This window comes from Musa acuminata, chromosome BXJ2-7 (genome assembly GCF_036884655.1).
Source record: "Musa acuminata AAA Group cultivar baxijiao chromosome BXJ2-7, Cavendish_Baxijiao_AAA, whole genome shotgun sequence".
NCBI classification, from domain to species: Eukaryota; Viridiplantae; Streptophyta; class Magnoliopsida; order Zingiberales; family Musaceae; genus Musa; species Musa acuminata.
Window position 1 is genome coordinate 5,237,880 of NC_088344.1, and position 25,976 is coordinate 5,263,855.

The 25,976-nt window shown below is 38.6% G+C and overlaps 2 protein-coding genes across 7 annotated transcripts; both read right to left on the reverse strand.

Moving 5' to 3' along the window:
- Positions 1–326: 326 nt before the first annotated feature.
- Positions 327–20,223, reverse strand: LOC135582323 (protein ARABIDILLO 1-like). 6 transcript variants are annotated; one of them, XM_065116447.1, is made up of 13 exons: positions 18,495–20,223; positions 18,260–18,418; positions 18,106–18,186; positions 17,893–18,024; positions 14,694–14,836; positions 14,281–14,368; positions 8,522–8,616; positions 6,181–6,244; positions 4,617–4,792; positions 3,799–4,020; positions 2,695–2,779; positions 737–926; positions 327–612 (listed from the first exon to the last, which is right to left on the reverse strand). In XM_065116447.1, the coding sequence occupies exons 1-12, from the start codon at positions 19,950–19,952 to the stop codon at positions 750–752; spliced, it is 2,880 nt and encodes a 959-aa protein (XP_064972519.1). In that variant the 5' UTR covers positions 19,953–20,223; the 3' UTR covers positions 327–612; positions 737–749. The 6 variants fall into 6 exon arrangements, 5 of the variants coding, with proteins under 5 accessions (XP_064972519.1, XP_064972518.1, XP_064972516.1 ...); XM_065116446.1 differs by having other exon boundaries at positions 327–644; XM_065116444.1 differs by having other exon boundaries at positions 327–926; positions 18,495–20,222.
- Positions 20,224–20,897: 674 nt separating this feature from the next.
- LOC135616810 (putative kinase-like protein TMKL1) lies at positions 20,898–24,898 on the reverse strand. Its single transcript, XM_065116450.1, has 2 exons — positions 24,087–24,898; positions 20,898–23,314 (listed from the first exon to the last, which is right to left on the reverse strand). The coding sequence occupies exons 1-2, from the start codon at positions 24,604–24,606 to the stop codon at positions 22,731–22,733; spliced, it is 1,104 nt and encodes a 367-aa protein (XP_064972522.1). The 5' UTR covers positions 24,607–24,898; the 3' UTR covers positions 20,898–22,730.
- Positions 24,899–25,976: the final 1,078 nt, after the last annotated feature.

Sequence of the window (25,976 nt, forward strand, 5' to 3'; positions counted from 1 at the left end):
CCTAAATTTTTATGCAAGTTAATTCATCAAATCAGTTGAAAGAACTTGACACAAAGAAAACTAAGCAACTACGGTCGCAAGCACAAGTTGCAAAGCTGAGGGAAGGACAAGCAGGGCAAGAATTAGGGGTTTTCTCTTCATCTCTGAATGAACCAAAAGTCTTAGAGAAGATAATAAGCCAGCATCAGTTGATCTGTAGCATCTTGTAAATCCAAAAAAAAAGAAAGAAAACCTCACATCACATGAATCAGTGGGTTATTGAACATGCAAATTTTCTGTCAACAACAAACACAATGATATCGATCCATATATCACTAGCACTAAAGTTTCATGAGAAGGCCGAAACACTTGTTATTAATCTGCCTCGTTTAGCCTGGAACAGGCATCAAACATAGTGTCTAAATGAATGAAGTGCAAAACTTGAGACTAGTTTCTTTTAGCCACTATCACCTCTTGTACATGCCAAAAAAACTAACAAAAAAATACACCCAAGCACTAATGTGGCTGACAAACCATGCAAACTTACAAATGCCTAATTAACACAAGCCCCATTTGGGTCTTATTGTTAAGTATATGAACCAGCGAAGGAAGGAAATCCGAACTCTCCCTCCCCTGGAGAAAGGAAAGCTTTATGATTAAGAACTCTGCATTTGAGTGAAATAGAACTCATGTGCATGCCTCATTTCATGCTGATACAAGTTGGAACTTTTTGATCTACCTATACAATGAAACCTACCTGTTTGTCTGACTTATGTTGATGCTTCTAGTTGGTGGTGTTCAAGATTCCTGAGAACTATCCTTGCACATATTTTGGCTTCAATGGGAGCAGTGGTAGCCGCAGCAGCGGCACGAAGGACACGTGCTGCTCCAGCTTTCTGCAAAAGGCTGGCATGGTGTGCTGCATGCCAACCTCCAGGAATAGTGAACTGCATTTCGAGGATATAGCAACAAAGAATTGTTACAAAAGGAGAAGAACCATGAAGACTTGGTTGAACCCAACAAGCTTTAGAGAGAACTTCCAAGACAATATCCATCATTGTCAAACAAACTTAATGTGCTCAAAAGTCCCTTGGATGACAATTAAATAGATAAGATCAATTTAAACTGCAGCATACATAGTTTTTCCCAGTTCTAGCTTCTGGATATAATATAAATTACAGAAAAGATTTTATAAACAAAAATGATTTTGTCAAAATATGACATTAGAATCTCACTGCAGGTTAAGAATGTGAAAGCATGTAAAAACTGTGGAACTTCTTAATGATGCACTAAGAGCATAACTATTATTTGAAAATGATTTCTTAGCAATAAGTAGAGTTGACCAAAGAACTCTTTAACCTTATTACAAGTATCAAGGAATAACACAAGCATATCATGAATTACATAATAGACTATTGCAGGTATAATTTTGTAGTCAGTTGAGTCTAAGCCAAATATGAGTTTTAAGTTGGAAGTTATTTAATTATTTATTTATTTTTGGATGAGCATCACTTAAGCCTGGTTTTAAAAAGCCAGGAAATTCCTTGATAAAGGTCATTTATTTAACGAATCCACATATGCAGAGGGAGGCATATTAACAAATGATTTCAATCTTGCATGAAACAATTTGATAGGATGACATTTCTTTCTTGGGTATTGACCCTGCTTATCCTCTTCTATGCTTCCTCTTCCTTTCATTTATTCTTCTCTTGTCAATGAACTAAACAATCTAATACTTTATCCTAAACTGTCACATCATTTTAACCGTTTACACTAATTATTCTCTGGTGATACAGTAAGGCTGCAACGTGAGGCAATGTTAACAAGTATGACCATGGACAATCCTGCCTCTTGGTAGCCATGGCCAGCATGTCGAGCACTTAGGGCCATCTCCAGGTTGGTGCCACATTGGGAACCGGCCTTGCTAGCATCATGAATTCATGGTCAAGAATTTGTTGTAATCAATCCCAGCATAATTTTAGATAACCTTGGCAAAAGCAGAGACAATTCAGTTTTCCACCAAGACATGAACCACTTATTAATCAATCATAGCATAATGTTAGGATGGGGTTGGCAGAAGCAGAGACAATTCAGTTTTCCACCAAGGCAAAACCTTGGCAAAAGCAGAGGCAATTCAGTTTTCCACCAAGAGGTGGAGCTCAGGTTGAAATACCAAGGCAAAACCTTGGGGGTGGCGGCGGTATGAGGGGGAGATGGGGCAGAGGGTGAAGGGTGCCATTCTGGGTTTCCACCTAGACAAGGGTTGGCACTAACAGATAATATGTCATCCAAGCAATCTATCCCTCCAAAAATTATTGTGGTGTGGTCTTCTTCCATATATTCTCTCTAAACATTCATAGCATTTATTCCCTATAAAATATTAAATTATAAGAAGACTGTCTTCCAACTAGTTCCCACCTCTTCATGGTAAAAGCATCCTTCTATTTTTCTCAAAATTACTAGCTCAATGAAGGTAACCTGTTTGATTCAGCTAAGAGGCTAGAGTTCTACAACAGGTCAGGTGAAAGATTTTGAGAGCTTGAGATGATTAACACCATAATTAATCAACATGAGTTGCATCTCTAAAAGAAGACAGAAGAGGATGATGACGGCGAGGGAGAGAGGGTTAGCAAGAATCCAAAATCCCAAATGTGTATCCACCATCAGAAACAAAAGACACTTTACAGAATAATACAAATAATGATCGTGCATTACCTGAAGAAGAGCAAAAGCAGCACAGGCACGAAGGACAGATGAAGGATTCCGTAGCATGGCAACATATCTCCCAATCTCAGCAGCACTGGAAAGAAGATTAAAAAATAATACAAACCAAGGTAAATAAGATTCTTTTTTCTTGTAAACTATATCAGCAGAATGAACATAGAACGCATAGAAAGGGTCACACCTTAAGTGGACAGAAACAATGCAAATAAATTCAAGAATGTCATTGCAAAACAACATAACAGCTTAAAATTTTTGGACAGATTTTGTGAATCACACAAGCCATGCAAGGTACAAAAGTTTTACATCTGAACTATTTATCTAATCAGTTTAGGCATGCCTAGTTGCTTCAAAGACCTAACTTGGGTTAGAGGAAAGGCCTCAAACTTAGTCAAACATTTTAGGTTCAAGCAACCAAGAGCAACTGTATTTGCTTTAGACATTTAAATTTCACAAAACTAGGTACAAACTTCAACAAACATCATGCGCTTATCTAGTTATTGTTCCTGCTGACACCAGCAGTGCTGGTCATTCACCAAAACATGATGATGTCCCCTGTCAACACTTGGTGTGAAGTGGGGCACTGGCAGCATTAATAGGAAGTATCTCCCAACCCGGAACTCTTGTTAGAACAGACCACTTCTCTTCCAGCACTCTCTGTGCTCCTCTAGCTTCCCGTCCAACATCCGCAAGTAATGCAGCACCTGCCTCAGGAACCCAGAGGTACCATAGTGCTTATCAGAAGAGGGAGATGAATTGTCAGAGTTGGGGAAGGCAAAACCTCAAACTCCTCTAAATATAAAAAAGACAAATTTGGATAAATATCCGAGCCAGTGAATAGGCTTGGAATGAATAGTAATCAACTAATAATCATAGTAAGTGCCTAAATGTGTATTAATACCCGAGTTCCAGGTATCAGCACCCTCTTGCTGCAGTATGTAACAGCTGAAGCAACCATAGTGCTTACAGTAAAAAGAAAAGATTCATAGCTTCAGCACCACCAAATTTCACAATTCTGTAAACCAGTGTTAAATTTAAATTTTCATCCGTCCTACGCTGAAAATTATAATTTAGTAACTACAGAATACAAATGCAAACCTGCATCTCAAATGACCTGCTTCTTGTATACGAGCTGCATCCGCTACCTGTGCCAAGGCTGCAGGAGCTGAGGATGAGGCAGCCATCGAGAAAACTTGTGGATCTGAAAAGGTCAACACGAAAGCTTCTATATGCTTCAATGCCATCCTTCTAGCCCCATCAAAGTTAACACTCTTCCAACGACCTTCTAATGAAGAGCCAACTAGTGCAACTTCATCCATTCTGTGAACACAACTAAAGTTTGAAAAAACAAGACAAGAACGGTGGGTACAATAACAGAAAAATTAACAGGGCAAAATAAAAGTTACTATAGCTCCACCAAGATGGAAATTCAGTAGATCAAAGAAAAAAGATATAAAGGAGCCATAACCAACAAAAAAAGTTTTTTTTCTCTTTTCTTTCCCCCGTACACCTAGTTGAAACATGCATAATTTAAGAGGTCACAAACCATCCTTTCATTTCAGCAGATATATGCATACATAGGAATAGGACCATCTAATAAATCTATCCTGAAGAAACATTGAGTTCGACTCAATTTTCTGCCTTTTCGAAGTCAAATCAGCACATGAATTCTTATACATATGCATATTTATAAACTACATATTTAAATATATCATTATGTGCTTCCATGAAAATTAGAATCGTAATTCTTTAACACCTGCAAGGCTAAGCAGCAAAAAGAAACTTTAAGTGCTTATCCCCTTAGTAAATAGGAAATCTTGTGACAACTATGTCGATATGGTAAATCAACATAAATGGCTTAATCTTTGAAGATTAAAACATCATAGATGACCAAGAAGGAATATTTCAATTAGTACCTTCCATCAAACATGTAAGCAAGTGCCAATGCAGCCATAAAACGAGCCATTTTTGATCCAGATGATGAACAAAGATGTACAAGAGCTGGAACTCCCCCTTCTTCAATTATTCGGAGAGCATTACCAGAATTAAAAGCAAGATTCCAGAGAGCCCCAGCGGCAGTCTCATGAACATCCTGTACACAAAGAAAGTATGAAGTACTCAGACACAATAATTTCTAATTCTTGATGATTCTCAATGCTAGAATTATTTAAAGGTTAAATAATATTTAAAATAAATTTCTAAGATAGTAATAATAGTTATGTTCTTATTGCATAACTATTATTGTATAAGACAGTAATAATTTCTAGTTCTTTGGCCAACGCTACTTATTGCTAAGAAATAATTTTCAAATAATTATGTTCAATAGTCCATTTCAATAACAAAGAGAATACGAGATGAAATATGATACCTTTTCCATCATTTTTTTCATTTTTCAATTTTTATGATAGAACCTTGTTACTTAAGGACAGATGCTTTTCAAATTACATTTTTGGCATTGGAAAATCCGCATAACAATGTCTGATGTGTGGTATCATGAAAATTACTAACAAAATATATCACCTTTTTTATGCTTAAAATCTCAGACTACAATGTTTTTAGATTTTTCCATCATTTAAATGCATATATACTACCAAACTTTGAAGAAGAGTTTATCTACATAACTCTGTATATAATCAGGATTTTAGTTATGCACTAAAGTTGACTTTTAACTTTTTATGTACACATGCAACAGCACATTCATTGTATCAATTCATTTAATTCAATATTGTGGCCTACTGAAAGTCCATATATATTATGCTAAATGAACTTGTTAGCAGCTTTGATCTTCTTAGTTAAAATTAGCTTTTCTTCCAAGGGATAGAACAAAAATTATCACATGCATTACAATGGAATCTCATGTTGATAGTTAAGCACTCTTCACTAGCTATAAAAATCAACCTTTCAACTTTGATACCGACTTATCATCTTGTACATATGAAAGCATGAAGTGCAAGGAAAGACCTAATTAAAGACAATAGTAATAACTATATATGGTTAATTACCAGAAATTTAGTATCTGAAAATCCAGCATTGCATGCCTCCCAGAATATATGGTAATTTTAAATGTCAATTTAATTCATATAGCATTGTTTTCAGCTTTTCTGACAGCATACATTCTCATTTCAGCCTCACAACTTATAGCAGCAACAAACTTGTCACGAGGTCAAAGTGCCAGGATGGCAGATATCAAGTATTGCAATAACAACAACTATCTTGTTCAACAATTTAGGCATGATGGCTTCAACCAACAGCTAAAGAAATCCGAAATAGTTACAACCTCATAAAAGATTTCCAATCTGAAAAATCATTACTTTTTAATAGACTTCAACAATTATTCCAATTTGGCACCTTCAGGTCTAATTTATCAAAATATCCAATTCAGCATAATACTTCAAAGTTTCAAATCAAATGAAGTACAGCATCCATGGATAGATCCAAAAAAAATTAATTGAACGTTTCCAGAGATATAACACAACTTACTTCAGCATCTGAGCGTGCCAATGCGATTAATGGTGCAACACCACCTTCTCGTCCAATTGCGATGCTAGATACCATAAAGAAATACATTAATAGAAGAAACAACAGAAAAAATTAAAGCTGGAAAAAGAAACAATTAAAGTTACAATCAGGATTCAGCGACTATCAGAAATGAATCTTTCAGAATAGATAAGGTCTAATGAACCGAACCGAACAATCCAGTCTGTTTATTAATTGGCTCTGACTCAAGCCCAATCCCTGGGCCACATTATGGTCCAAGCTCTTCCCAGAGCAGGTATAAGAACTTTTAGAGCATATCGCATATTATTATCTTTAAATAAGAAAACACCTTGAGATGAGAAACAAAAAATAGGAATTTGATGAAACCACTTACTGTGGCATACCAATATTATATAAATATATGTTGCTTCAAAAAGTTACACGGCCTTCCTTTTCTCAAATCCAGTTGCAGATGATGTTTATTATTAAGGTAATGATAGCCCTCTCAACCCTGAGTAGCATCCCACAAGAAGCAAGAATTGTGACCCTGCCATGCTGCAGATGAAACTAGAGCACATACCAGATACAACCAAGGCACAGAGGAATTCATGGTACATGGCAGCATGCACCATGTGAAAAAGCTAAGATGTCTTCAGTGGACTTTGGCTGGAAAATGGCATTTTTGTGTTTGTATACTATGTCATTTAGTTTCACGCAAACGAGTGGCAGAAGTGGACTTTAGCTTAAGTGGGTGTACTTTTGGTGTTTGGTACTTAAGTGAATTGAAACTGAAATCCAAAAAGAACACCCAGTACAGAAACTTGACTTCAACTTTTACAAACTCAAAAAAAAAGATTCACAAGTGGCATGCAGTAACATGGCTTCATAAGTCTAACTTAAGATCATATAAATTGCATTGCATAATGCAATCAAAACCAGTTAGCTGCTAGCTCTAAAACCCAAATTCTTTTCAATCTTAACCCAACCTAAAGATCACAAGCTAGTCAAACTTGACAAAATTAAACCTATAACAGAAAAAATTAGCTAAAACCAACAAAAGTATCCTCAATTTGACTTGTTTATACTACATATACCCTAACAAGACCTCATCCTCAATTTAAAAACTTGATCATCACCTGCGTAAGTTCAGGCAACTTGACTTATGAACCAATTCTTAATTTCAGAAAAATCAAAGCAACACAAGTTGACATAGGGTGCCCAAATGCTTATTTTAAAACCTGACAGAAAATACTTATGTGGAGTATCTATTTCCAGTTCAAATTTCCATTACCCTTGCATGAGTCCTGAGAATTACGTTTCTTCTATCCATGAATTGAAGACAACAAACTTTAGTAATTACCTTGCAAGTGCTTCTACCTTTTGATCATAATTTTGTAGAAAATTCACACCCACTAATGACATAGTTCACACAATTACAAGATATCGTGGATCAAAAATAACAAGCCAAGAAGTTTGCTCTCCAGTCCACACCATCAAAGGTGTTCTTATCCGACTTAACTATAATTTGGACCAAAAAGTATAATAGATTAGAAAGATTGAGAAATACATCCAGCTCACCATTTTAGAAGACATGGTAGTTTTCAGCAATCTCCTTCCAAATGAGTGAATGCTGTTGTAGAGATCACTATCTCCTCTTAAACACTAGACTTACCTCAAGTAAAATATCCATAGGCATGAGGAGTTTATTGACTACTTTTAGTCATTGCTCATCATCTCAAGAAATGCATTAGACAATATATGAGTAACTGATCTCTAATATTATTATAACTTTATTACAGAACATGATTTGCAGGTACCACCAATGAATGGCGTTTAACCCGGACTAATACAAAAAGGGCAGTAAGTACCAGTCCAGTTATGAACCAGTACCAGGACTGCCTCCATTTCAAGCGGTCCAGCCTGCCCATATAGAAAGGAAACAACAGTTCGTGTGATAACCTTGATCACTTCTCTAGTATGCCACATGGTCGCCACACACCGCCTTTGCCATGCACAGCCACACACCTCCACCATGACCTTGTAACACCTCTGCCGCACACAACTTCTCAACTTCCTCCTCCTTCTCCATTTCCTCTTCTTTTCTCCTTCTTCCTTCTTCCTCCTTTCTCCTCTTCCTCCACCACCCCTTCCTCTTCTCCTTCCTTTTCTTTCTGTTTGAAACACCAGTACATATCAGTGTATCAACACATGGTACACTGACCCATATGTACCAGTCCGACCATATCCGTTCCAGAAATGGTGATCCTTGGATACCACATCATATATCAACAAGTGCAGGATCAACAAATCATATCACTAGCATCTTAACTACAAGTGATATTACCTATTAGCTTCCGAGACTGACAAGCCCCACAAAGCTCCAGCAGCCCTTTCCTGAAGTCCTTGAGAAGCATTTGCACATGCATGTGCAAGAGCTACCTGTAAAATTAAACGAAAAAATATATTGAACTAACAATGTGAAATTTTATCTACTGAAAAGACAATATAGAATATCGATCATGGTTTGAGTTACGAAAATAACCTCTCTAAATGAACATTGACCTTATCCAAATCCCACATTAGGTTTGTGTATTTAAAAAAACAACATAGAATCCAATCAGTATGAAGATAAAGTATAAGAGATACTGAGAAGAAGTGAAGCTATATAAATTGGGCAGACAATTTAAAACCACCAAGAAGAACTAAGCATTGTGTTAATAACTTGAATCTTAAGCTTAAGAAAGAAACTAAGTATTGACCAGTAATAAGAACAAGCAATTCAATATATAGATAGAAATGATTAGTATGACACATCATAACTGAGTCCGTTAAGTGATAAATCTAGAAAACAAAAGGACACAATTAAGACTGAAGATAAAAGCCTCTTGCAATGGATGAGTTCAATTAGTGAAGACTAAAAAATTCACTAGATAGTTTTGCTAAAGTATTACAGAAACACAGACTATTTTGTCATTAGGCTTATCTCAGCTGGCACATACCATGTCAAGCTGTGCCAAGGTGCTGACATATTGCTAGACTAAATTTAGACATGCCAGTCAATACACAGGTGTGCCAACTAGCACAGTACAATTCCATTGCAATACATCCATGCAACGGAAAAGGCAATCCTTAGGCAGGAAAAGAATTATTGTAAACAAAGTGAAAGGTAACATACTAGAATGGAAGCTGATTTTTCTTGTATCCACTGCTATCAGCCAACACTATTGTCATATTTCATTTCTCAAGATCCATGTATCTCGAAGGTACTGAATAGCTTGCTGGTAAAAGTCTTTGTCAGGTCATCACAAGATTCTGCGATCAAAATCCGCCTTCACCACTTAAGCTAAAAATCCATGTACCTTTTTAAAAAACTAAGAAATTTTTTTATTACATTAAATGGTGTACTTTATGCTCTCACATGAATTTGAATCTAAGACATATCAATTGTGCAACAATGCACTCGTTCTCACATGAATTCAAACATAAGACCCATCAATTGTGCAACAATGCACTAATCAATAAGATCTCCAATGTACCTAGAATATTTGCCTTCTATAATATACTTTGTAAAAAATGGGTTCAGTGCCTATGCTTGATCTCTACAGTCTTCAGGAGATTGTAAAAAATTCAATTTCCCAGAGAGAAAATATCAACAAACTAAATAATTCATCAAAGCAAAACTTAAATGTATATAGAAGTTACAACATGAACTTCTACTGCTTAAAATGAGCTGTCATTTTCTACCAAATAACACTATAACAACAGGCAAACACATCAAAAAAAATTGAGGAAAAAATTTTATTATCATTAATTTCAGAATTATAATGAACTAAATATTGCATCAGAGCCACTCCATCCATCTACAGGGTGAAAAATGGTTAGGGAAGCAATATTGTCATTATGACTATGTATGGCATCGAGCCAATTAGAACTCACTTGGCTAGACCTACAGATCAGTTTGACTCATTAAAGATGGCTAAGCAATCAATTATTGGTTCAAATCATTTAATCATAATCAACTCGAGTTTCAATTATGTCAATAATTAGTTCTTTTTCTATACACCTAAATTAAGCTGATTTGATTAAGAAAAAATATCCAACTGATCATGAATTCTTTTACAATGATATTTTGTTATTATTATTTCAAACTTATCAAGAATTACCTAAATTTCATTCTTACTATCTATTTGCCCTTCGGGGTTAAAGATTTATGTTGGTAGGCAAGACTAGTTTTGGGGAAAAAAGATATGGGTGATTTCCCAGAAAAAAGCCCCTTTTTGTTTTTTTTCCAAAAAGTGTCCTTGTTTATGTTTTTTTCAAATGATGCCCCTTGTTTGAATGCCAAAAATACATCTAACCAGCCCCAATGGTACTTTTCTAGCCAATCTCAGAGACATCCTATGGACCGTCCAAGTGGATGGACTGGTCTGCAAAGTCGCATGGTCCAATCCATATGGTCTGCAGAGCAGTTTAGTTACCCAAATGGGGAAAAAAAATTAGCATATTACAGTTTTGGGTCACCACAACAAAAACACTGCAAAGCTTATTTGAAAACACCATAAATAACCTCAACCAAATCATCTACAAACCTAAAAATTTGGTATTATAATGGTCTATGAGCAACGACAACCAAAGAGGCACAATATGATGTCACCTACACTTTTTCAATAGCTTTACAGTAATTTCAGCACAAGCCTCAAAACATGGCATTATGGTGGTGTACGAGCAACGACAATCAAAGAGACATAATATAATGTCAGTTATACTGTTTTGTAATAGTTTTACAATGTTTTCAGCACCTCAACAAAGGCACTATAATACTATGTTAAAACACTGTGAGTCAAATGAAATAAAAACACACTAAAGACTATTTGACATATCATACTAAGATTCAAAAAGGTATTTATATCAGTTTAGGAACAACAACATCAAAAGTTTACCTATTTCGACCACCACAACAAAAATTCTGTAAACGACCCAAATGGACTTCCAACTTCAACCAAACCAACTGCAACCTAAAAATTTGGTATCATAATGATCTACGAGTAACGCCAACCAAAGAAACATAATATAGTCAATTACAGTTGTTTTCAACACCTCAACAAAAATAATCTAACGCTATTAAAAAACATTATAACTGAGCCAAATGAAATCAAAACACACTAGAAACCATTTGATACAACATACGAATCATCAAGAATCCGAGAATGCACCAAGATCATCTTGGCCTTGGATCATTAGATAGATTCTTTAACAATAAACTAGATTTCAAAATCCCAAAAAAATAAATCTTGTGAATCTTCCAATTAAGCTAATATATTTTATTATTATTATTTTGATCCTCATACATTCTTGAATTATTTATTTTTCTTCTTTCTGGAGTATTCTTTATATTATATCAATGCTACTTTGTTGGGATTCTTTTATATTTATTTTATAGAAACTGTTAACATATATTGAAATGTTAATCGATTAAATATGTCAATGGAACCACAAATCAATTAAATTAATTTGTACAATTTTTATTTCAGACCTTTTTAAAAAACATTGTATTGATTTTTTTTATTTATAACGCAATGAAATGACCAAAACATCATTTTCTTGTTTTAGAACTCAACTTAAGGTTATTGGCTACCTGTGAGTTTTCATTGTAACATAAACTAAAGGTAAGTAACTTGATGACCTGAGTAGAATAATTCCATATTTTTTTAATTCTTTTTCATATAAGCTTAATCTGATATTCTTTTTCTTGCACTGTTATTATGCTATAGATAATAACAACATGAGTATATAATTTCTCTTGGATGATGCACTAACTGACTTGGAAAGGCACTCCTTGTACAAGTGCCTTCCCTCATACAGGAGCAAGAAGAAGAGGTTTTCTCTATAGCCCGGAAGTGATTTCCCGACTCAAGCAGCCTCCGGAAGAGTGATTGCCCTCAAACATAGAAGCAAGAAGGAAAGAGGAGTTATAGACCAAGGGAACGAAGACCGAGTATAGGCTTGGGGAATTAGTGAGTTCCTACTTGTAGTTCCACCTCACACCTCCCCTTGCTTGGGAAGGGAACGCTTGTGCTAAGAAACCCGTTGGGCTTGATATCATGCATTTCCCTTCCGTTTTAAGTCCCCTGTAGTCAAATCCATCAAGTTGGAGTTGACTCCTACCGATCAGTGATTTAAAAAACGTTAGGCGCCAAAAGACGCCAAGGTCCAAAAACGCCCGAGGCGCTAAGCGCTCGCTCGAACGAAATGAGGCACTAATATATAAAAATATAAAATATAATTAATAAATATAATTATTTAAATAACAATATGATATTAAATTAAGAAAATCTTGCAAAATCACAATATCACATTAACAAAAAGTCTCAAAATTCAAAACAATAACAATAATTTCAAATAAATAAAAAATAACAGTATTAAAATCAAAATAATATATTATTAATCTAATAAATAAAAATATTATTACTAGTATACAATTAGCATTATACTGTTAATATACTGTTAACAGTATACTATCGAAGTGAGAAGAGTGTGAGTAAGAGGAAAATCGAGACTATTGACTAAGACCAACGGTAGCAAGAGCGACGAGCGACGACAGTGGCAGCGGCAGCGGTAGCAACGAGCAACGACAACGGCAGTGGGAGTGGCGAGTGACGACAGTGGCAGCGGTAGTAGTAGCGGCGAGCAACGACAGCGGGAGCGGCGAGCGACGACAGTGGCAATGGTAGTGGTAGCAGCGAGCAGCGGGAGTAGAAGCGACGACAGTGGTAGCGGTAGCAGCGAGCAGCTGCAGCGGGAGTGGTGAGTAGCGACAGTGGCAACGGTAGCAACGAGCAGCGGGAGCGACGACAGTGGCAACGATAGTGGTAGCAACGAGCAGCGGCAGCAGCAGCGGGAGCGGCGAGCAGAGTTAGGGTCGGGAAGTCGCGAGAGGAAGGTTGGTATCGGTGCTTTAGTTGGTTCGATTAAACCAACTAAAGCACCGAAGACCGAACCAGACCTAAAACGCTGGTTCGGTCACCTGGTTTAACCCAGGTGCTCGCCCAAAGTGCTCGGCGCCTGGGCTCGAGCGAGCACCCAAGCGACGCCTCTTTGAAGCGCGCTGCCTGGAAATGAAGCGAGGCGCTCGGACCTCACCTCGCCTCGCCCGAGCGCCTATTGAAATCACTGCTACCGATATAGTTATAACCCATCGCATGCCTGATTCGATCGTTGTTTTCGGACAAGTGGTGCTTTCTAGTCCAAGTTACTCCTTGCTTTCCCTCAAGTGAAAGAACCAGGCAATGCAATGAGGTCTTCTCTTGATCCTGGCCAGAAGATCCCATCCACCCAATGCCCCCTGTCTTAAGATAGAGAGTAGCTATCATTGCAAGCTCTGTGTTAGACTACTCGCAAGGTCAGGCTTATTTGTTGAGTTCAGCTGCTCTATCAGCCATGAGTATCTATCTCCTTTTGACACCGTTGTATGATGAATCTCATCCTCGGTACGAAGCAAGGGAAGGTGTGAGGTGGATCTATGGCCAATGCCCTAAAACGAGTTTTGAAGTTTGAACTCATCGAAAATGCATTTCAAGCAGGGGGTGGGAGATTGAATGGGTGTTAGGCTAAGAATGGGGGATCACTACTCATCTCATCTCTCGTTTCAAGGCATGATACTATGGCCTACAAAATGTTCATCCTTTCCACAAATTTTGCTACCCAAAGATGCTACAAGATTAGAAACATTGGATACAAAATGGACCACTCTATGTCTGGACAACATCCTTTGTCTATTACCTCAACTAGCAAATATTTAAATCTACAGATGCAAAAAATAAAGAATTTCGTTACCAAGTTGTTGCTTCTAATTATCAAGGACTAGTACATAGATAATTTCCCACCATCGAGCAATGTCAACAACAATGTCATTAGATTGCAAATTTCATCAATCAAAAAGCAATTATTGATCCTTAACCCTGACTATCATTATATATAATTTCTTGAGGTATCAAGAAAAAGAGCACTAGGACCCTTGAAAAATTATTTAGAAGAGGAAAACACAAAAAAAAAACAATACTCATATATGAAAAAGGAATGGAGTCGACGATCATAAAGATATACCAAGGCTTCAACTCCACCAGCTAAAGCGATAGCTTCTCGATTTCTATCATCAAATGATAAGTTCCATAAAGCGCCAGCAGCTTCTTGCCTGAGTGATTGATAAAAATCTATCACAAGTTGCATAAACAATTTGAAAATGAAATATTAGTATTAACAAAGGCCAATTACACAAACAAAAAAAATCATCTAACAAAAAGAAACTCAACAAGTTGGTCTTCACACTTAAAAGAATTGCAAAAGCTAATTTCATATCCAAAAGCAAAAAATGAAAAAGAAAAAATGAACTTTAAATAAAGTCATCTATTACACATGCAAAGAGATTTAAACTCCGAAAATATGTTAATACGATATAAGATGACAATTTACAAAAATGAATATGCTTTCTGAGCAAACAAATACAAAGGAACAATCACCTTACACCTTCATTTTGAGAAAAAGTCAATTGCACTAGTGCCTCAAGTGCACCCTCCTCTTGACCAACAGCAGCATTATTACTATTGCTGTCACCATGAGCTGCCAAATTGGCTAATGCTCGAGCAGCCTGAGAGGAGAACACCTGAATGAAGAAACCTTGAAACTTGAAAGCAAAACATGATTTTGAACAAAGGGGATGGACTCAAATGAAACAAATGGTCAAACCCTTAAAATGTGCCTAAAAAAAGGACCATCAGATCTGTCATTGAACATATGCATTTTGATTTACACACCGTTTCACAATACATGTCGATGAGTAGCAGGTTAAACTTTAAAGCAAGTAGCCAATGTTCTGACCAACGGCCCGGATTGTCAAAAAGTTAAGAATCCAAAAATCCCAAGAAGATAGAAAGGAAGTAATACTGGTAACAGAACACATGGTCACATGAGAGTTAACAAAGTTGTAGCAATTAAATTTTCCATATTTAACCACATCAAAAGTAATATATAGCCTAAGTAACACAAAACAGCATAAATATAACCCAAAAGATAGATTGTGTTAGAGATTAAAGATGAAGAGTTAGAATATGATAAAGAAACAAGGTAAACAGTAGTAAATAAAAAACATGAGAAAAGAAGGCAATAAATGCAAATGTTCACTCAAAGCAAGTGTATTCATCAATATGAAGCAGTTATATCCTCCTTATTCTTATCACAGTCACAATTTCTTCCATAGAAATAGTTAATTCCTACATGAACTATGAATACAAAACAAATCAACCAAATACAGTGTTCTAACTTCTAAGATTCATCCAACCATGCCCAGATCTTCACAATATTTTGTATTTAAGACTCTTCAAATTTGGAAACAGATCACCACATAAAGCTCGATTAATTAAAAATAAATCAACCTTCTTCCCATTATCCTAAACATAAACAACCACCAGAAATGGTACCAAAGTCCGGAATATTATTCTGAAAGAAAAAATATAAAGCCGGCTAAAACTTACTTTTGCTAATTTCACCGCATCACCAAAGAACCTAATGGTTGAGCACTTGGATTGTTCAGTGAAATATTTCAAGGAACTGGTCCAATGACTTCAGAAATTATTGATATCTCTAAAATTGAGCCCAATCTACATTCTTTTTTTTCTTTGAATTGCTCAGTTTTATATCCAACCACTATTTTCACTAGCAAATAATCATAAACAATCACTTAACACTGATCTCGTGCATTAAGTTCTCACTTTTATCTCACCCCATGTACATGTATACATGTTGTACATATAAACATATCAACTGAATGTTTTTCCCCATCCTAACTAACCCCCATCACCACAAGAAAATAAAAGAGGTAAAATTTCATTTCACACCCAACATATTTGCAATATTCCTACATGAATCTTCCTTTACTAAAAGGTAACATACTACTCCATGGGTCTTTCCAAAAGATCAAATATGATTATTCTGATACCAGGGAAAAGAACATCATTTTCAATTAGGAGAAGTTGAAAACTTAATTTTCAAAAATATAGTGTTCAAAAACAAAATTGTCGCAAAAGGCAAGAGAAGTCTTTTCTAAGAGTTTTCCTCCGTCCAACATTGTCAAGCATCAAGATCTACATTGTAGCGCACCATTAACTCTCTCCCACAGCCTCTTCAACCAGTTTCCAGCTCTTCCCTTGTATCTCATTTACTTGTTCCATCATACGATCCTTATACTGTCCCTCCTCTCACACCCTTCCTCCAGCACCACCCCCTGCCATGCCCAACATACTCACTAACAAGATAGAAGTCCCTCTATAATCCTTTTTTCTTGGTCAAGCTGTATCCATATGCAACCAACAGATGAACTCAGGTAATCATCCAATCAGATTGTAGAACACTATATTAAATGTATATCCAAAGAAAAAGGTTTCATGCATTTAAGTGATAATCGGACAAGTAGAAGAAAACCGGAAAGCATACTATTTACAAGCCATCTTGACCACAGAATTGCCAACTTCAAAAGGCATATTTATGCAATTGAAGAAAAATAAATCCCAAACTGTACTCCATTACAGGTGCTAGGAGACAGTCTTTGGGTGTGGAAAAAACTATCAAATGTTTCAGTACCTACAGTTTCTTCTCTTTCTAGAAACTCCTTAAAGAACAACATACAGACATATCAAGAAAGTACAAGAACCAATCGAATGATCATTTTATGTTAGCAACAGAGCACCAAATAGTAGGGGCAGAAAATATATATATAGCAAGTTTCCACCCGTAGCAGTATTAACATAGTTGTCGAAATCTATTATCAAGGGATTTGGCAAAAATGTTGCTACCATCAGATCAGAGTTAAGTCTTTTAAATTAGATGCATCTGAAGACTATGATATCAAGCAAGAATTGTTTGCAAGGAAGAAATGCAAATTTTCCCCTCTACTATTACATAGAAAAACAGTGACAAAAAGTGGAATAATTTGGTTAATCATGGGACTCGAGTGTCTTTTGGGAATGCATATTCAAGCATTAGCTTAACAAGAGGTAATGATTCAATCTCCAGAATTGCCATAACATTTGAACCACCCAACAAGTAGAATCCAATTTTATCTAATTAGATATGATTAAACTACATACAACCAAAATGAATTTAGCATCAAGAAGTAAGCCATTTTAATAAACAACACTACAATGTATAGAAAGTATAAACTAATACTATCATCCTTAAGCAAGCATTTGTGCAACAATAACAAAGGCATAAAGTCCCAACTATTTAGGGCCAGCTACCTAGATCTTTTGCTACCATTGAGTTATGTAAAAAATTACAATTTTAGTTGAATAAGAGTATTTAAATCTTTATTATAGTTTCCAATAAAGTTTTCTATGTCTCCCTCTACCTCTCATACCACTAATGTATTATTTCACATCTTCTAACTCCAACATTTATAGGTCTCCCAAGCAAATCTCCATACAAGAAACTTACCAAAAAAATAATAATAATAATCTCCATACAAGAATATGTTCTTTGTTATGTCGATGGACAAGCTGAATGACTACAATGATTACATCTGTATTAAAAAGATTGAAACAACCCAAGTTTCATGCTTTGATGCATTAAAGCTATTCATAGTAATACATCATTAAAAAAACATGCTCCAGGAATCACTGAAAAAGAAACAAAGAATAGCAAGATAAAACTAGAAAAATTTCAGACCTGTTCTTGCACTCCCTCAACCTTGCATGTCCTAGCGAGTGTAACAAGTGCACGGACACCACCGGCCATCGCAATCTCAACACTGCACTTGTCATCAGCAGCCAGATTTGCAAGTGCACCAGCAGCTCGTTCCTGCTTAAACATAAATGATAAAACAAGTACATTCAAAAAAATTCTTATATTATGCATGAACCGTTCTTTAATGGGGCATACAAGAACTCCATCAACTCCAGATGTCCATTTGAAGATAAGATTCACCAGAGCTTTTACCCCACCAGCATCAGCAATGGCTGCCTGAAACAAAAGCCAACAGGATTACTGAGGCAAATAACAAAGGCAGGTCACATATATCCAGCATAAGGCACACCTTGTGCTCTTCTCCCACAGACAGGTTCCAAAGCCCTCCAGCAGCTTCTTCAGCAACCACTCTGTTTGAGGACCTTGCGAGATTAGCTAGGATACGTATGCCCCCTTCATCAGCAACTGCTTTTGCAACTTTGGAATTCACTGACAAGTTTGCAATGGCCTGCACATACAAAATATCTTTCAATAAACCTAACAAAATCACATCAGAAATCCAATCAAAGATGTAGACGCTCAACCTTTGCAGCTTCAGACTGCACACCCTCCTGAGAAGACCTTGCAAGTTCCAGAAGCAAGGGGATTCCATCATTTTGCAAAACCGCTTCTGCTCTTGCTGGTTCCACTGTTGCATTCTCGTCATCAGTCACTACAAATATGGCCAGCCCAGTTGCTGCTCTTTCCTGTACATCCTCCTGAAAACTTTTGACTAAGCTCAGCAAAAGAGCAGCCCCTTGTCTCAACCAAAATCCATCCATTCCATTTGGATTACTCTCTGCCACTCGAAGAAGAGAGTGTGAGAGTATCCACTCCAGCCAGCTCATGATATCACTCAGGTTCTTATCCTCATTCAGCAAGCTTCTCCATTCTGCAAAAATACTCTGTTCTCTAACAACATATCCATATCCTTTGAAGAAAGAAGCAACCCCACTGAACACGTTGGAGAATTGGGCAAGGAGCAGCTTTCCCTTAGTTTTTCTGCATGCTGTAGAATTATAGCTCCATTCCTCCTCGAATACTGTACAGTTGAGAGCGCAAAGTACCTTCAAAGTCTTTGACGTCAAGAGAAGTTTCAAGACAGCACTAGCAGACACATCCGTCCTTGAGACGTCCATAGCAACCAAGCTTGGGAGATTGCTCCATGAGAGGGATGCCGTAGACCACTTCAAATTCCTCGAGCCAGCCACCGACAAGAATCTCAGTGACACCACCTTCTCAAGTGCACCCTCATCGATTAAGCCACAGTCCAAGAACGCAAGCTCCGCCAATTGCGGACAGTGCTTCGCAAGGGCGTTAATGGCCTCGCCATGGACTTCCCGTATACCAGAGAGGCGCAGCCGCCTCAGCCTCGTGCAGCACATGGCTATATGGCGGACTGCATCGCTGGTGATCCTCATGCAGGGGTCCGGGCCGATCTGAAGGCTCTCGAGGGCCTCATGGCGCGCGGCAAGCACGGAGAGGGTGGCGTCGGTGATCTCGCGGCAGCAGTCTCCGGCAATCTCCCGGAGGCCGCGCGCCTGGAGGTAGATGAGTGCAGAGGCAGAGGAGGATCCGTGGAAGCGGAGCCGGCGGAGGTGAGCGCACCGCCCCGCGAGGCCGGCCGCGATGTCGGGGTCGCAGCGGTGGGCGCGGAGGTCGAGCGACGTCCACAGGGAAGGGGAGGAGCCGAGGCGGCGCCAGGAGCGGCAGGTGGAGGCGAGGCTCGCTCGGTCGCGGTAATTGAGGCGGGAGAAGATCTGTACCACCGTATCGTCGGGGAGAGCGGTCCAGTCCACGCCCGCCGCTCCACCGCCGCCGCCGCAGCAGCAGCCGCCGGGCCGCGGGATCTCGCAGTGGTCGGGAGCCTCAGCGTAGGGCGGCGACACGGCGACCTTCTCCTTATCTCTGGATTGGGAGGTCCGCCGCCGCACCCTGCGGCTCATCGCGAGCAAACCGACTCGGGATGGAGGAATCCCCACACGGCCGATCAGCTCTTGCATTCACACGAGAAATCGGTGGCCAGCAGCATCGGCATTTGGGAAGCGTAGTGTTTCGGGGCCGTTTCGATCGAATTCGGGGCGAGGGTTTGCGAGGAGATCGGCCGGCGGTGGGGGAATGCAAGAAGCTGGAGGAGATGGGGCGCTTCAGCTTCTCTCCTTAATCTTCTTCCCCCATCTCTTATTTCATATCGAGTTGATTCGATTAGGGGGAAGGGAATCAGTTGGCCTTAATGAGAGAATAGGGGACGGGGAGGGAGTAGTGAGGCGTGTGGCGTGAGAATTTTGAGTTGAATCGACAAAATTTAAATGTAACATTAGTTTTAATGAAGCTGCTATTCCATTTGGATTATGGGTGAAAATAAACAATTCATCAAATGGTTATCGTGTTTATCTATTATTTTGTGATTCTTTATAATTGTTATAATATAACTAATTGGATTAAGATGATATATAATGGGAGAAAATTTCCTGATTACTTATCCTATACCCTATGTTCTCACCTATAAATACAAGATATCTACGGATAACACTATCTCTCTCAACTCTTCTCCCTAATCATCAATTTAGGTGGTTCCGTGAAGAATCTAGTTTTCTTCGATCTTGGATGACATCTCTTTTTCAGATCAAACAGATATCTTTTTTTTCAGATGGCATCAAAAGGTAGGTAAAGTAAAACCAGATTTAATTTTATCCAATGATTTCACTCTATGAAGACACACAGTTGTCAGCACATTGTCAAGTTTTAAAGATCATTATTTTTTTAATTCATTATATTAAATGATGAATATGAAACTCTTATATGTGGATTCAAATTTAAGACTTATTATCTAATCAATCGAATTTCTCAATAAAAATATTCAATCCCTCATGTAGTAAAAATAAATTGGAGTTATTAGGCAGTAAATAAATCCTATCAGTTGGGTCATGATTGGGCCTTGTGAACATGGCTTCTTTGCTTTTGGGCTTGAGCTAAGAACTTGGCAAATGAATGATACTTTTACTATCACAAGTAAAAGTTTCAGAGCTAGAGGATCATGAGTTCTACCTTGCTTGCTTGCTACCACAAGCCATACTAGCAGTGACGATCGCCAGGGTTTTGCTGCTTATCATTGTTTCTTCATCTCCCGAAATCAATAGCAGGGAGACAAAGATTGAACCTGATGGTGAATACAAACACATCACCATGCTACAGATCTCGAGTAATATCAATATTTGCTGAACTGTCGTCATCTCTCTTCTTAGTAACAAGAATCATTTGCATGACACAGTTCTGCACCATCGCAACAACCTTGTTTGAGCTCTTACACTTTTGGTCCACTGCAAACTGGACAAGAGACGAAGTAATGTTTACCTTTATGTAGAGAAAGGCATCACCAGTTAGGTATTAACAATTGTTTCTTAACTTTGTAACCATCTGAGATCTTAAGTTCAACTCAACTTAATATGTAGAAACTTTTTGAGTTTCGAGTAATGGAAAGCCAGAGTTGAAGCTCCCAGCACTAACCTGGTCCAAGCATGATTGTCCAAGTATGCACTGCCACAAAAGGAGGAGCACTGAGCTTGTTGAGTTTGCAGCTTTGCCAGTTACTAGAATGATGGTGGCCATAATGTCCCTACCATCATTACCAAGTGGAGCACCTGCTGGTTGAATCACTTTCCACTGTCCTTTGTGTTGTGTTATCAAGGGCTGGACATCGTTTAAAACTCAAAGCAAAAGCTGCAAAAGAGTCTGGGATTTTATACATGTCATATGGAAAAGCTCTTCTTCTGCTGCCTTCTACTGAACCCTTAAACCTTGCAGCCCATTTTGTTGAAACATAGATAGTTGTAGGATAATGTTGTGATTCAGACAGCCACTTGGTTGAGAAATACTTGCTCAGAAATAGTTGTAGTGCCTGCTGTTAAGTGAGCCACCCCTCATCATAACTTGCTATCTAAGATGATACAATATTGCTTCACTGGAGTCAAACAAAACAAGGAAGTGGAGATGACATTCTGGACCACTCCATTAATCAATATACAGAAACGCATTGAATTAATTAGGACAACTTTTGGAGCTGGTCAATTCAAGTCGGTATCAGTAGAGCAGGGAATCTCTGCAACACCACCACTTTTTCAAGCGCATGTCAACATTTAAAAACCACACCCAACTGAAGATAAAGACCATAGCCTAACTCTTATGGACAAGTTTCTGCTCATGCCTAATGCCTTGGGAAGATGACAGCTTTAATTATAACAAGGGAAATTCCTCCATGCTTTACATCTGTTGTTCTATTCAGCAAATCAGGAGGCTACTACCTTAAACAAGAGAAGATTCCACTAATGCATCTACAGTATGGTGAGTACAGTTGAGTCAGATCAATAAAACTGGGAGCTCAGAAGAGGTGAATGCAGTTGTCATTGCCCTTTCTTGGCTTCACATCCTTGCACAACCCGACTGTCCAGCTCATGCAGTCCTCCAAATGTAGCCAAAGTTCAATCTTTCAAGCATTTAAAGTTCCTTGTCCATCTCTGTAAAAATACAAAATAAGTCAATCCCAAGATCCACACTGCTGATGGTTCCTCAGCAACAACCGAGCTCACATTGGATACCACTTTCCCAACAACATGCTGTCATCCAGATCACAAATTAAAAGATTTCCCACCTCTATTTCGACAACCTGAGGTTTTTGTCATAATGCCATTAGGATGATGTGCTATGCCACCACAGCTGAATGAACAATGATTGTTGATAACAACGGAGTACTTTGCTACCATGGCAGAATAGAGAACTCATCTTCAGGCAATAACTTCCAGCCGTGAAATAACATGCTTTGTATCTGGTCTCGAAGCAGGCGAAGGAGAGCAACAAGCAATTGCCAGTTGAAAAAGCATCAGTAGACCATGCGCCTTACCAGAATTTTTATCTAAACTCTGGCTTAGGAGCTCGGAGTCAAAGACATCTGAGATTTTATGATCAAGAACCAAGTTTCTTAATGAGATTGGAAGATGGAAATCCTTGGACTGTAACAAGTTGATGTTAATGGGATCCTTTTGAGCGAGCATCTCAAATAAGATTATTCCCAAACTGTAGACATCAGTCTCTTTGCTAGCATCTTTCAGCTTAACCAGCTCAGGGGCTTTGTATCCCTGAGCTGCAGAGGCTTTGAGCATTTCCTGGGCTGCCGCTGGATTCAACATAAGATGCAAGCCAAAATCTGCAAGGTGAGGCTGGTAATCTGCATCTAGCAAAATGTTGTTCGTCTTGAGATTGCCGTGCACGATGGGCTTCTCCAATCCTGTGTGAAGATGATCCAGCCCCTTGGCAATTCCAAGGGATAGCTTAAGAATGATGTCCCATCTGTGTGCTTCAGCAACACCAGCTGTAGATTATTGTAGAATCCAGTAAGCACTTCAACTGAAGCATTAACCATACAGCTTATTTTAATGAGAGTTGCTCTGCGATAAGATCTTTCATACAATTGCTTCCAAAGAAGATCTTCATACGAGCATAAATATGTAAACTAATTACCCGGACCATAAATTTTCCAAGAGAAAGAAAAAGATTTTTGATATATAAACAAATAAAAGGAAATAGATAACAACACTGCAACATAGCAAATCCAAGGAACTGAGTTGTTGATTGAGGATCTTCAGTCAGATTGCTAAAAGCAAAAGAACCAAATCAAGCACAGAAAATTCCAAGAATGTTCAAAAAATTCAAGAGGATTATGGTTTTCTTTGTGTAACAATAACAAAATTTTGAAAACTTCCCCCCGACACAATTATAATTGACACAAACTTTCTCAGCTCAATCAAAAGTAACAAAGAAAAGGTGAATTCTTTATATTTTACAGTTCTTATACTATATAGTTCTTCAATTGCAATTCTATGTAGTCACGCAATTTCAAGGACATCAAAAACCCGACGTTGTAAAGCACGTAGAGACACCAAAATCTAAATCAAATTTAAGGCAACTAGAATACTACCAAATCTTAAAAGCCCGACATTCCGTGACTACACGGAGAAGTAAAGATTGCTCTGCTTCATCAACATCGACAACAGATCACAAGAAAGATGCAGACTTTGCTTCAGACCAAGAAGAAGATGCCAATTTTACGCCACCAACAACCGACAAACCTACCTAGGACTCACCTCTTAAGAACTGCTTCAGAGACCCCGCGGCATAGAAGGGTTGCAAGAAGAGCTTCTCCCCTCGCGGTCCCACGTACATCGCGCGCAGCGGCACCAAGTTCGGGTGCCGGACGGCCCCCAGCGCCCGAGCCACGAGCAGCACCTCTCCGGTCCGGCCGGCGGAAGATGGCCGCAGGAACCGGAGCAGCAACACCGAGCCGCTCCGCTCGATTCTGGCTCTGTACAGCGTCCCGTAGCTCGACTTCCCGACTACCTCCCCCGGCGCCTCCAAGATGTCGTGCACCGTCAAGCTCTCGGCCCCGGCGAACTTCACCAGCCCTTCCGCCTCCAACTCCTCCTCCCCCTCCTCCTCCGCGCCAGCCCCTCCTCTCTCGTCGCCAACCTCCAAGGACTCGCTTTTGCGCCTCCCTCGCCACCTTAATCTTTTCCGAAAGTAATGGCACAATGCCAACAAGACAAGGAGGGCAAGGAATGAGCAGAGGAAACCGAGAAGTAGCTTGATCTTGTGGCTCCTCTCCATGTTAGGCTCGCCAACCTCGACCTAACCGCGAGAAACCCGGATACTTGCCATTTTCTTGAGATTCAAGGAGAAATGTAGAATCTCGAACAGGGATCGGGCTCAGTTTAGGGATTGAAGAGGTTGGAGGTGTTAGAACAGGGAGAAGCTAAAAGGATAAGAAAACATAGAAAAGATGGTTTCTTTATTGGTGCAAGGGAGGCTTTGGATGGAGTTTTCTTGGATGACCAACGAAAAAGCTTCCACTTCCGGAAACTGGTCTCAGAGAGAGAGAGATACACAGAGAGAGGAGAAAGGAAAACAGAAACAGTGGGAAGGAGTGAGGTTGGTTCGTTAATGGGCAGTCGATCAAACGTGGCAATTTACGAATGGTATGACAATGTGTTTGGTGTTATTTTCGTGTTTTTGAGGTTAACTGGTCAACCACACATGGAGACAGATGAATGGAGGAATGAAGTGTTTGGTGGTGCGTCTGGTTCTTCTAGTTAACGTGGCCTGCAGGGAGTGGAGCTGCGAACGGATCCGAATCGACCGAGCAGTCCCAATCGGATCGGGTTAGACTCTGATCCGTTCGGGTCACGATTGGATCACAAACTCGATCCCGGGCTGATTTGGTCGGGTCGGATCTCGCATTGAGTCGACTCAAATGCGATCCATTGACAGAGCCCGAGATGGAGTTGAAGTGCAAAGTTCAACATATTAAATTCTATGAATTAGATTAAGAAAACATGCAGTTTGTTTGATCATCGATGCAATTATAAGTGCAAAGTTTAGTCTGCAAAGTGAATTGCTTCATGATATATCCATTTAATACTTACTGACTCTAAGAGCAATAGTTGGGTCTGTGCCTTTCATCTACCTCAGTCATATTCAAACTTAATGAGCTTTGACCCAACAATAATCTAATGAACACAATTCAACCATAGGATGTCACAAATTCACTCGCTAAAGCCTTGATGCATTCATCAAGATCCAAATTCTGGAATGCATCTCTAGCTCTACTTACAGATAGTTCTTTTAGATTAGGTTCTCTTGCCATACTTATTAGATGTGTGTAAGTAATATCATTTGTTTCAGCTAGACTCGATGATAATTGATCCATTAAGTAATGATAGTAGAATTACTCGAATCATATATGCCAACCCAATCCGAGTGTGTTTCTATGGAAGATTTACGTCAAAACCAATTTTAAGTTCGACTTTGAGAATCACGTATTTCTTTAGTTGTGTTGATAATGCCAATGATGTAAGATATGATATACCGAAACATGAAATTTTCTAATAATGCATAGATGAAAAATTATGAACGAACTGTACAATTCTAATCATATGCTGTGTGTGTGTGTGTGTGTGAGAGAGAGAGAGAGAGAGAGA

Bases quoted from the DNA above. Each gene is read 5' to 3' on its own strand.
- LOC135582323 (XM_065116447.1), bottom strand. From the start codon at position 19,952: ATGCAAGAGCTGATCGGCCGTGTGGGGATTCCTCCATCCCGAGTCGGT. The intron at 14,837-17,892 runs GTCTGAAATTTT...TTCTTCATTCAG, and splicing joins TTGAGGGAGTGCAAGAACAG to GTGTTCTCCTCTCAGGCTGC. The intron at 2,780-3,798 runs GTTTGCATTTGT...TCTTCTTTCCAG, and splicing joins GCAGGTCATTTGAGATGCAG to TGCTGCTGAGATTGGGAGAT.
- LOC135616810 (XM_065116450.1), bottom strand. From the start codon at position 24,606: ATGGAGAGGAGCCACAAGATCAAGCTACTTCTCGGTTTCCTCTGCTCA. The intron at 23,315-24,086 runs GTGAGTCCTAGG...AATAATCTACAG, and splicing joins TCTGAAGCAGTTCTTAAGAG to CTGGTGTTGCTGAAGCACAC.